Below are 13,135 nucleotides of genomic sequence, written 5' to 3' on the forward strand. Positions count from 1 at the left end.
ATAGGACAAAATTCCCCTAGTCACACAAACAGTGACTGGAGAAAAAGTGTGCTAGTCAACATCAGGTCTTTCCTGTCGAGATTTCCCAATCTGCACACTTGCAATTCATTTACTTTTTACACTGGCTTGCTCATTTGACAAGGGAATCTTCAGGAAAGCAAGAGTGTATGATGTAAGTTCCAATTACTGTCACAATTAGAGACTCTTATACGGTTGTGTCACGTGTGAATATCAAGAATCTTGTACAGAGCAACTGGTTTTCCTTCTCACATTTACTGGAGATGTCAGTGAGACTCCATCAAACTCAATGCTGCATTTGGTCCAAGTAGAGTGTAGAGTATTAAGAGCCTAAACTGGGCACCAAGCCAAAAGCATAATGGAAAATGGAATATTTACAACCTGAAATATTTTCCATTTTTATTCATAATTGGAAAAATGTGTTTAAATGTGGGATTTGAGAGAACTTTTCACAGTTTAGCCTGACTCAGACAAGACTGGGGACCTATCTGTTACAGTATTTTGTTTCTCCAAAACACAGACAGATCACACTGGTATAAGAATGGCAACATGGCATTTCATGGGGAAATTCAATATGTTCGTCTAAAGATAAACACCGCTATCACTCTTGTCAACTCCGTTGTTTGGTATGGATTTGTGATATATGACAAGAATGAAAACCATAGGATACAACATTATTCCCTAAAAAGCACATCGGTTAAAATCAGTATTTTTCTAAATTTCCTTTTGCAGGTGTCACAGAAAAGCATTTGCAACAGCCAAAAATGCTGCCTTTCCTGTCTTTTGCAGGAATGTTTCAGTCTGGAAATGTCTAATTAGCGGTTTTTGGCAGTTAGTGGTTGCCAAAATTCACTGTCCGTTGAGTGAGGGTGAAAAGCTGCTTGATGACAGCACTCAGCTCTCCCTCTTCATTCACATCAGAAGAAACAGACAGAAAAACGTCATAAGACAAAAAAGACACAACTTTTCAGCTGAGAATACTTCCATGTTTTTTTGGGTTTTTTTTGTGATATTGGCCGTGCTTTGGATTAACTGCTTTTCTTTTGACAGTGTTAATCTCAGTAGATCATAATCTGTCTGTCTGGATTAACAAACAGTACCCTGGAATAAGACTCCACATAGAATGCAGAGAATATTCACAAGTAACTGTTTATGATACAGTCAACATTCATGCATTCATAAGATTGAGATGTAATTCTACAAAGATAGAATACGTGAAAAGAAAAAAAAAATAATTGTAAAAATTTATAAACATGATAAATCACACAGTGTGTTGAATTCTGCATATCTGATGCACTCTAGGTAGAAAATATCATTATGTGATTACTGAGCAAAAGGAAAAACAGAGCAGTAAACTCAAGGCTTCCACAGCACAATCAATGTCTCTGTTCCACTGGTGTGTAGTTGAGGTGAAGCTAGAGTTGAACGGAGGAATATCTAACTCTAGAAGATGTGAAGAGAGCACTGTAAACGGTTCTTTACTGTAAGGATCTCATTAAGAGTGAGCATCACAGGCCAGCTGAAATTCAAATGATTAAAAAGGTTAAAATGACATTAATAGATTTTACAAACTTGTCAGACTTCAGGGTCATTTGATACCGATAGCAATGATAGCAATGCTGTAATTTGTGAGAATACACTGTGGTTAATTTAATAAGAAATTTTTACAGTATGTTTATCCTTCTTTTTTCTTTCTTTCTTTTTTTTTTTTTACTTAAGACTTCTTGTGTGGCTACATTTTCACATGGTTCATGAATAATGTCAACTATCATTTTAGCACTTACAATAGGCTCAGAAACTAAACCACTACTTTCTGCATCAACAATATTAGTAAGATTGGCATGATTTCATTAAATTTGTACAAAAAAGTTGAACACATACTAAATCATTGTTTATATGGCCCTTGGTGCATGTGGCATGACTCCTGTTTCATATCAGGGCTGTAGTCTGAACTACAGTAGATCATATAGGCCCTAGGTGAGGTTAAAAATGGGTTCTAGTGTCACACAATGTGAACATGTTTGCTTAATGAGTGTCTCAAATGCTAAGTACACAAAAACAATTTTTTAGAAAAGGCACCAAATGCGTGAATTGCAGACTATTGTCTATAAAAGCCTAGTTACTGTCCAGCAAGGCGACAGATTACATATATTTACATACACTGAACAGCGGAAGCCTCCCACTGCACACACTCCAGCATTCAGCCATTCAAAAGTCACAGAAACTTTAAGTGGAGATGGGGAATGCTTGGCTGATTAAACATAGTACAAATCATGGGTCTAATTTGCACACCTACAATGTAATCAAAACCATTTTTCACGTCAAAACGATGTTTTTTTTTTTCTTCTTCTTTTCTCAAATTGCATATTAACCAAAACCCTGCATTTCCTCAACATCAATTTTTCAGAGAGTAATCTGAAAATGTTTTTAATCCAATGTCCCCACAACCATCATTTCCCTACTTCACTATATTCATAAGCATTACCCTACTCATATCTCCTACAGGCACTCAGAGGCCTGAGAGTCCCAGAACACAGTAGTTCTCTCATCTCGTCTATGGGACAGAGAACGTCCTCACACTCTGATCTGATACCCATTCATATCTGCAGGGGGCTTCGGCTCCAGAGGTTTCTTTTCTCCCGAGGGCCTAGAAACAGACAGCGGGTCAAATGGTATATTAGTCACGGTCTCTTTTGGAGTGTGTGGAGCGTCACAAAATATAACTGCACTATAAAATTGCAAATAACACAAGTGTGTATCATAAAACACCAAAAAATAAATAAATAAATAAATAAAAATAAAAGTTTAGAAAGGTCTTTAGATCTTAACATCATGGTGTGCTTGGATCTTGAATTTTTCATCACACTAGTGAGTGGCATCGATAAAACGCATATGACATTGAAATAGAGGCTGTTGTTGTTTAAATGAATGGTATGAATGAAGTGATGAGTCAGCTGCGTAGTACCGTCTCTCGCTGCGGCTGTTCCTCCGCAGCGGGCTGCCAGGGTTCCGCAGGGGAGATCCCACGTCTCTCTTCCTGTCTTTGGTGGGTGATGGAGGAGCAGGCTTACCAATCTGCCATGCATGATTAAAATAATAATAATATGTATATTACTCCACTGTGGATGCAAGTTTTTTTCAGTCCACTGCATGATCAAAATAAATCTACAAATTAATATCCTATCAACAGAACCTCTAACATTATTACCTCCAATGCCTCCAGCTTCCATCCAAACATGACCTCAGTAATGAATACAGCTTTGAACACGTGGTTTGAATTTTCTACCCATATTCAATTTTGTCAAAATCACATGGTTCTATAATGTGGACACACTGATTAGGGCACAATTGATTTAAAGCACAGAATGAGATCAGACTGCTCTTTTGATCATCATCAGGCTCAGACAATGCAACTGACACACAGGCAAGTCCATTCAGGCCATTTTCTCATCATGTGACACACAACTTTGTCACTGAAAGACAGCCAGTAGGCTTAGGGGGAACAGTACCACACAAGACCTACAGCCCCAATGCTCTAATACAGAACCGCACAAAATCATTGTCTCAGTTTCTCCTTTTTCTCGTACATGCCCATCGCTCCCGATTTCAATATTTTAGGGTAAGGGAAACCCTGAGAGCACCACTGGATTTCGGTCTAGTCCGCAGTGTTGGATATACACACAGACCAGCATCACACAGTGTGTTGTAATGTGCTGAGGGAGACATTTTGACTATGCTAGGAGAGCTCCACCCCATCTATAATGAAATTACGCGTACTCAGCAAGAGCAGCCCTACCCATAAAATACCACACATGAATTGATGAGACTTACTCACGCACGGTGCAAAGCACTGTGGGGAGAGAGTAATCAAAGTAATTCTGTCATCACAAGAGTAGAGGGTTCGTCAACACAATCAGTGCCTCCTCTCATTGCCACTCAGAATGATGACTGATGAGTGACCATCACAAGTAAAATCATGTGCAGTGAAGAAGAGGAACTGCCTGATTGATGCCCTTGTGCTTGTACAGGTTGACTGGTTACTGAAGTTTGTTCCTGTCAGGCAGACTTGACTGGAAAAAAAGACTGTGAAGGTTAGAGCAAATAGCTTTGTCTCCTCTTCTGTCTGTTATGCTAAATACAAAGTTCATCCACCGCTTTTCTATCTGCGCCAACTATGGGCTGTAGTTCAGCACAGATATATCCTAATACAGTTCATACAAGCCCATTTTTCAAAGCATCTGCTTAAGAGTTTAGGAAGTTTGGCCCATCAGCAAGTTTAGTGGGGCCAAACGGAAAATCTGTCCTTAACTGTGGACTTGACGCAGTCACATCCTGCCTGAATGTGACTGCTGTATGGAGCAACATCATATTTTGCCTATACGTTGTCCTCGGCAAAGGAGCTACTTCCAATGTGACCCCACGAGAAAAGTACGTCTTGTTAATTAAACCTCTAAATCCCTAAATGATGGCTTTCCCTGACCTGTGTTTAGATTTTGGCCCTGAAAACTCATCCCCAGCAAGTTTTGTTATCTTGACCATAATGGCTGTCAGCAGGGCGACGAAATGGAGGCTGATCATAAATCTCCTTAATTGTGTGCAGCTTTGGCTTGTCCTGAGGCAAGTTGTTCCTCCTGTGGGCAAAAGATTTCACCCCTTCAAATCTACAACTTCTCACCCTCTTCTAATTAAAATAACGAACCTCTACAAGATTCACTATGTCTGCCAGTTTAATTATCTAAAAGACAGTATTAGAACTTAATATCATGCTTGTAACTCATGCCTGATAAATCATTTCATTTTCCAGAACCCCTCCTTACATAAAAGATGTTCCATCTCCAACCTCATATTTATCTACTACAAATTTTAAATAAATCTGGATTTCAAACCCCTCTACAACCCAGATATTAATGGTCCTAGCCACACAAGAACTGACCACTTCAAGGAACCCAACACTGTCTAAGCCATCCTGTCCTAGACTCCGTACATCTATCTGAACTACCCAAAACTAAATGCCCCAACACCCCAGTTCACACAAACCTTCCTTTAAGTCTGCCCCAAAAGTCCCATGTAAACCTCTACTTCTCCAGACCTCCTCACCTTCAACCTCATGTCACGGGTGTGTCTCTCCAGCTCTCTCTTCAGCTCCTCCTTGGACAGTTTGTCCACCTCCAGCACAGAGTGCTTCCACTCAATCTGTTCCACGCTGTGCGGGTCATGGGAGACATACTGGCCAATCTTCACTTTTCGCAACGTATGCCAGTAGCCCTGGTAGGCCACCTGGAACTCCTGCAGCAGGTCAGCGAGAGTTCGATATTCCAGTGGCTTGAACATCAGGTCTTCTCTTCGGCTGATTCCCAGAGCACCAAAACGACCCCCGCTGTGGACCCCTAGTACGATGTGTCGGAACTGACTCCCTGAGAACTGAGTCTTAAAGCTGATGGGGAATCTCTCCACAGTCGGCATGCTGTTGGTGAGGTAACTTGAAACATGGGTTAAGGACTGTCTGTATTTAATTTGCATTGCATACCATTGATAGTGTAAAACAGTCAAAGAAAGGACTCAGTTGCACTGGTTTACTCTATACTAATACCTGCATTATCAAGGCTAGACCCTGAGGTCTTCATGTTTCTATTCTACCGTCAGAAACCAAAATAGCACACAGCTGTCTGTAGAGCATAAACCCTAGACCTGAAATGACTCAGTGGAGGCTGCAGATGAACAGACTGACTCATCACAATCCTAATTCTATTCTTTTCCCATTATCTCTTTGTAATGGGAGATTTATCCTCCATGTCCTAAGCTGAGTCCTTTACAGTAACTCACAGATGTAGAAACATTCTGACATAGGTGGGCTTCACCAGACCACAAACAGTCGGATTGTTTAGACAGATCTGTTTCAATCATTAAATTTAATAAATCAAAGCCTTTAATGCTTGATCCATTTTCCCAAATCCCGTTTCTTTTTTTTTATACAGTACAATGCCTGAACACCACATACTGCACAATATCCATGGAAAACCTCTTTAAGAACACAGATAAAAATGAGAGGTACTGACTAAATTGAAATTGAATAGAAGTCGCATAGAAGTATATGTTGTTATCCATAGACTTTAAAAGTTTGAAAAGACAGAGTCCTTACTTCAATAAAATGTGTGCTGTTCAATTTGATGGTATTTCATTTAATCAGGATAAAATTCTTAACTCCCTAATCGACCATGGAGAGATTAGCATATCACTGTCACCTCAAACAAGGATACATTCCAAGAATCACTGCCTCCAGACATTTGATTGGTAGAGATTCTCGGGTCATATCCTTGGCAATGTCCATCAACCTAGGAGGAAAGGTAAGCTTGTCATTGCATCCTCAGAGAAAGGTCATACACTTAAGCTTTAAAGAAATGACACACTTTATAGATAAAAAATGTACATGCTTGTCATATTTTACTACGTCTTGAATATTCCTTTCATAATTGCAAGTGTTGTGCTGAGCTATCAATTCCAATGCTTAGATTTATGGCATTTCCATCATCTAGCAACAACTAACTGTGTGTACTGACATAACACGGTGTACATATCCTGTTGTGGGCAGTTATGCTGTTTAATTTCCCTTTGCTGGTTTCATCATCTGTCCAGTATCATTCCCCAACATATAAACATCCTCTGCTACTTCCTGTTTGCTTACTCAGTGCCCCCAGAGCAGGGAACGGAAGAAGTGATTCTCTGAAACTTCACAGTCTTATTGGCTAGCGATAAAAATAGGCTGGGTTTGTTTCTCTGTCTGCTAACTGCACCGTGGTACATTCACAGCCGTTCGTCTGGTGTACAAAAGCTGAAAACCAATAAAGGTTCAGTCAGAGATATGCTTACGCTGTAAGAGGCCTGTTCTTCTTTATCTCAAAAAACTGTGTTCCAGTGTGATTGTACCTGGAGGAATCTGTTAAGGACAGAGAGCTGAAAGGACAGATCATGGACGGAGCATAAAAAACGTCACGCACTCAAGAAGGCTCTTGTCAGAAACAATTCAGCAGCTCCATTTCTCTCTGCTTAGGCAAAAATCTGAAAACAATTTCACTGAAATTATATTTGCTGTTAAAACATATGATGTTCACTCTATGAAAAGCTCATACAGTGAATCTATCAATTATTTCCAGATATAGGACACTACGGAAAATGTTGATATAGGGAAAATGGGCATTTGAGACAGCCATTTTTAGGTGGTTTATAACCCTAAAATGCAATCTGAGCATGCTATAAAATCCTGGCAAATTCTATCAGCCAATACATGTCATCCACACAGCCTTGTTGTATACAGCTGTGTTGGTGAGTTTGAAAGATTCAGCACTGGTAAATATTTCAGTGGTCACCATCAGCATCTGCACTTTATCTCAGTGACCCAATTTTCCCAACCGCCAACATGAGTTTGCCATAAATGAATAATGTATGACATAAAAAACAGACATAAAGAAGTGGACAGCCATTCCCAAGATAAACACATCATAATTTAAGGGTGGAAATCCAGCTGAGATGTGTTCTCTGTTCTAGCCTACAGTGTGCCAGCAGGAAAAAAAATACCAATGAGACTATAAGCATTTCCATGAACAATACCAGGACATTGTCTTAATAGATTTCTCTGCTACATTTCAGCTCTAAGGTCATGGCAGCAGTATTAACTCAAACTACACATTATTATAACTGTGCACTAAGTGGTTGTAAAACCACGGAAATGTGTCAGAAGCCAGGCATAATGCATGTGACAATAGTCTGGTAACAAAGGACATGATATTACCTCATTATTTGCTGTATAAGGTATGGTTATTCATAGGGTCTGGATAGCTATCTCAGAACATCACTCATTATCAAAACCTACACATCTTCCATTTCAGTGTAGATGGACAATGAAGTATCTGTTAAGAGGAAAAAAAGGGATACTGCAAGTCCCTGATGTATCTCTGTATGGCTTCCAGGCGTTGTGGGACACTGGTGGTTGGCTGGTAGGTAGGCACACTCGGCATTGGAATCTATGGGGTCAGAGGAGAACGGGCTAATGTTAGCACTGCTAGTGCTACTGTCCACAATAGCAGCATTTTCCCTGTGGCTAGAGAACGTCCACTTGTTCGGTTAAACAGTCCTTCCATTTTACGATGACCAAAACCCCACAGCCAGAATCTTAATTGCCTCCTCACATCTCTCACAAGAAACCAATTAAACAAAATGAGAGCATTTTATCTGAGGACAGACAAAGCATTCAGAGAGAGGTAAAACTACTGAAATGTTACGTGGTATTATGAATGTCTATAATAATCTTTTAGGCTTTTGTGTGAGAATGTGGTCTTTTTCACTGTTTGTTTTGGAACTGAGATTACCAAAGGGCCTGTAATATCCATGTCTGACTCACACCCTGTTTCTGCTGGAAAACACGACTGAAACTAGCAACCCATTAGTAATATTACACAGAGATGAGAGTAGAATTCACCAAAGCTATTTCAAATACACCTGTGAGGGACCTAAAGAGGTTATAACAATGCCCAAAACTATCAGTGTAGGATACTGAATATTTCTGCAGTCTCAGAAATATGCCCCTACAGAATTCTGAATCCCATTAAGTTTGTTTTATATACAATGTATTTTATGGGGCTATATGTCTTCTTGAAAGCTCTAATGCATGCCCATCCACATTTAAAATTATTGATTTGTTTTACTGCAGTGTATTAATGTGGAATGTGCATTTCAGAAGCAGCTCTGAGCTCTGTATTAAGTATCAACGTTGTGCATTTTTTGGCAGAGGTTTGTGTTAAGCTGTAGTTGTAAGGCTGCAAAATTGTATGCAGGTGTGCACTGTCTAGCGGATGTTCATCTTAATAATCCTAAATCGTAATAATTTCATGGACATTAAACAGTTATCGTATTGTCTTAACTGCGCCCTGTGTGGAAGATGGCATCTCTGACCCTAATTTTGTACTGCTTCTGGCTGTTTTGCCGATGCTCCTAGATCAGCTGAGACTATGGAGACTATGTGAAATACCTTAGGCAGGTCACTGGCTCCCCGAATCTTTTTCGCCACTGCCCCGCCGTCTGGGTGAATCCGGGCTATGTGCTGCCACATACGCTCCCAAGTCTCCTCGTTGACAGGAAACCCGCCCCGGTTCACTATAAAGGGAACCCCTCCATCTCGCAAGTCTTCTTCTCCTTCGTCCTCTTGTTCCTCATCTCTCTCTTCCACCCCCTCCAAACTCATGCTAGTCCGAAGCATTGTGACCCCAATCACTCTTGCTCCAGCAGAGGGTTGGCTCAACCTAACCTCCGCTCCGGACTTGTCTCTCAGTTTCCGTGGAGATGTACAGTGACGGACACCTCCACAACAGGTGACTGGCATGGGAAGCTCATGACACACTGAGACACGAAAATTGAATCATGATCGCCAAACCACCCAAGTTTAAGACATACACAAGGACGCGATCTGTTACAGACTTGAACAGTGGGGTATATTATGTGAATACCAGAAAAACAACTTACGAAGACAATAATGCAGATCAGAACAGCTCTCGCCACTTGAAATCATCGGCAACTCTATAATCCACACAGCAAGAGTTAACAATTAGAACCATAATACCGCCATGATTTCTGAAAAGATATGAGATGCTACAAGAAGCCTTAAAAATATTTCTCCTCATCCAAGTTTTCAAAAACAGAAAAATACACCAGCCCACTATGCAACTAGAGTAATTTGTATATTTGGATGTGAATTTCTCTGACTTGAAAAGCTTAAACAGATTTCACAATTGCTGCAGGCTAAATCTGATTCAACAACTGTTGGTTAGATGAGTGACGTGGTTAAAATACAATACTTCAGCAGCAATTTAATATCGAGGAAACCGTTTGTAATCAGACACTTAAGAAACACTACATAACATTGCCAAAATACGAAAAAACAAGAGATCTCTAATGCCGGCGGCGCACAACAGAGGTCATTCAGTTTAGATCAGCGCTACCTCGAACTCACGCCAACGTTACATTTCTTTGACAGGGATTTTAGTCAGCGACAGTAATCCATATTTTTTCTGTCCATTCGTATGAAGCTCCTTGTCAGTCCAAGTCATCGTCCTGGCAGGACGCCTTCAGCTAGCATTCGCACAGAGACTGCTCTCATTCCCGTTATAATACAATGTACTGCGATGACACTCCCATGCTCCCGGTTGGTGCCGCGCATGCTCCACATAAACCGATTATAACCAGGGTCTCCAGTTGGACGCATAGCAGGCTACTGCAATTAAGCTAATGTCTCTGGTGTCTTAGTAGCATTGTAATTAAGCGAGGCGTTATACTCAAAATTAATAAAAATGTTTTGTTAAAAGGCTTTGCTATGAAAAGATTGTATTTAAAATATGTGCCGTTTACCTTTGTGCTTTGTTTTGCATTTTTCTCTAAATGAAGGCATTTCCAAAACTGCTATTGATGATAGCAGTTAAGCTTTCTTGATACATCTATACTTTTTTATTTCATTTGGTGTAAATGAAAAATTACCTCTTTACTTCAGTCAACTCAAAGCAGGTTTACAAAATGCACAGAGAATTCAAATTGTACTGTTAAATATTTATTTTGTATCTTATTCATCCTCAAGCAAGCAGATCAGAAAAAAATAAAAAGGTTTCACTCAAAATTACAAAACATTGTATGAAACTTCCTTGGGGGAGGACAGATAAAATGTGTGCAAATGAATGTTAAACATCAACAAATGTGACATCCCAGTTTTGGACTCCACCTTCCTCCACCACAAAATCCATCCTCTGAATATTATAGTCTCGGAGCACCATAATCGTCTGGCATTCTCTCGATGTTGTACCTGTTAAATAAAAAATTAGCAGTACAGGACGAGAAACAACTCATTTAGCAAATAGCACAGGATATCAGACTGTTAACCATCGATGACTCTGGACTGATGAATATACAGCATCATAGTTAAAACATTGATTCTGCCATCAGTGGACAACAACGGTTCTCTGACTAATTGAACACACACACACTGCTTTGAAATATATTTTCCAGAGATTACAAGAAGAAACTAAACATCAAAGACGTCTCCACTCAACAGGACCATGCACAATTTGACCTCATCCATACCGGCATGGCTTTACTATAAATGTAGGGGAGTACTGGTGACATGATTATCTTTGTGGTAAAATCTCATTAGGATTCAATCCTTTCGTACTGAATGCATTTTCCATCATATTTGTCAGATATACAACTTGCTTGGGATACTAGCTGTGCCAGTAAAATGTTAAACAGTAAAGTAACAGAAGTAAACCAGTGCTTTCTTCAAAATCTGTCTTGTGTAAAGAAAATTCTCTCTCAGTAAGCACACATATTTGCATCAGTACTGTTTAAACACCCTGCAAACGTACAAAGCTATTGTCACAAAGTTCTCAAGGCTGAAGCCCTTAACATTCCCGCTTTCCTTACCTGTGATTTGAAATGTACATGATTGGAACCCCTGGAATTTTACGAATCCGTCTTTTCAAGTCTCTGTCTACTGTGGCCACAATGTAACACTTGTGCTGGAGAAAATGAGGGATTGTTTATTTGGGATGCTAAACAATATTCCAGAACAATGATTATGATAAATGTAAGAAAGGTAGAGAAAATGAGACTTGGGTTCACAGACAGATGGCAGTGTTTACTTACTTGTGTTACTCTTTGCACTAAGCAATCATCAGCATATGTTCCCTTATGTGTGCATGGTAAACGTTCAAACCGGGGATCCTTGGCTATCCTGCAGACATCAGAGGAGAGTGGGAGAGAGAAACAGAGTAAGGATGAAAGGGGGCATGGGTTAAGTTGGTATACAACTGATGACCCGGAAGAGAGCCTTTCTTTTTTTTTTTTATAATTAAGGCATCGTGTGGTATGTAGGTAGACTTTGGCCTCCACAACTTTTACACATAAAAGTGAAACATGCATCATTGTTCAAAGTGAATGGTTAAAACAGCCTACTGATATGTGAGGATGTATGGGCATGCCTGTTTATGTGTGTTAAGAAAGTTCTTACCTCAGTGCAACTCTGTACTTCATTCCCAGTTTCTCAAGTTCAGCCATGACACAGTCTGTGATGCAAGGAATACCTTAAAACCACAAACACAATACACATCATTTCACCATCAGTCAACATTCACAACAAGCCTAACTTAATGGAAGGGTCTGAGAACTCACACTTAGCATACAGACAGTCCATCATTGACTGTACTACGTCCAGTTTAGCCTTTATGGAGAAGTTGAAAAAGTTGGTATCCACCAGGATGTGATAAGGTGGACCAAGCTGAGTGTTGTACTGGAAGAATAGGCATGATGGATATTTTGGCCTGAGGACGACAAAGACAACTGTTATGGTAGTACTGAATTATTTTTTTTAACTGAAATTGCACTCTGTATGAGTCGATTAGTTCGATGGGTTAAAGACAGCGTTGGCATTCACATCTTGTAAAGTCAGCGAAACACTTTAACATCTAGTATATGTTATGGTATACTCACACTTCTTTTTCTTTAATTGCTGAAGGGTCTTCTTTCTTTTTCTGTTGTGTTTTGGCACGATCCTTTTCCTGGCTGGAAGACATTTGATAAAGTTGCGTTAATTAAGCGCAGAATCGATTCAAAATTCAGACATCAGCTGACCAGGCAAATCCACTGGCCGCTAGTTAGCAAGCCACAAACTGTACAAGACTGTGCCATTTAATAACGCACGCTGTCGAAATCTTACATTCTCTGATCTTTTAAGCTAATCATTCTCTTCATTGCAGCATATTTCTTCTGTTTCTTCTGCTTCCCCTGAAAGAAAGACATGAAAGATCCATGATTAGCAGAGTTCGCCTTGCTAAGTTAACGTATGTATTATTTAATAAACAGCCCTATTTCTCAAAGCTAGAAGTCCAATTCGCCATTCCTCGGGAGACACAAATAAAAGCATGATCAAAACCATTATGCCGGTAATTTTAATGCGATGTACTCAGTTTACCATTGCGTAGCGAGGTGAAATTTTTCCTTTTACAAATCCTCGTGTTTCAGTGAGCGACCGCGTCGGATTTTACGTCATCACTAAGCGACAATATGGCCGGGCCTGTGTCATAGA

At 39.9% G+C, this 13,135-nt stretch overlaps 2 protein-coding genes across 2 annotated transcripts; both read right to left on the reverse strand.

Moving 5' to 3' along the window:
• Positions 1 to 2,148: 2,148 nt before the first annotated feature.
• vash1 (vasohibin 1) lies at positions 2,149 to 9,570 on the reverse strand. Its single transcript, XM_030779833.1, has 8 exons — positions 9,532 to 9,570; positions 9,041 to 9,408; positions 7,948 to 8,036; positions 6,886 to 6,942; positions 6,276 to 6,350; positions 5,116 to 5,497; positions 2,984 to 3,093; positions 2,149 to 2,665 (listed from the first exon to the last, which is right to left on the reverse strand). Exons 2-8 carry the CDS (start codon positions 9,389 to 9,391, stop codon positions 2,593 to 2,595), a joined length of 1,137 nt encoding a protein of 378 aa, XP_030635693.1. The 5' UTR covers positions 9,392 to 9,408; positions 9,532 to 9,570; the 3' UTR covers positions 2,149 to 2,592.
• Positions 9,571 to 10,626: 1,056 nt separating this feature from the next.
• Positions 10,627 to 13,079, reverse strand: fcf1 (FCF1 rRNA-processing protein). Its single transcript, XM_030781492.1, has 8 exons — positions 13,022 to 13,079; positions 12,767 to 12,834; positions 12,541 to 12,612; positions 12,223 to 12,371; positions 12,062 to 12,134; positions 11,698 to 11,785; positions 11,476 to 11,570; positions 10,627 to 10,858 (listed from the first exon to the last, which is right to left on the reverse strand). Exons 1-8 carry the CDS (start codon positions 13,022 to 13,024, stop codon positions 10,810 to 10,812), a joined length of 597 nt encoding a protein of 198 aa, XP_030637352.1. The 5' UTR covers positions 13,025 to 13,079; the 3' UTR covers positions 10,627 to 10,809.
• Between the last annotated feature and the right edge of the window lie 56 nt (positions 13,080 to 13,135).

Source organism: Chanos chanos, chromosome 1 (genome assembly GCF_902362185.1).
Source record: "Chanos chanos chromosome 1, fChaCha1.1, whole genome shotgun sequence".
In the NCBI taxonomy this organism is placed as follows: Eukaryota; Metazoa; Chordata; class Actinopteri; order Gonorynchiformes; family Chanidae; genus Chanos; species Chanos chanos.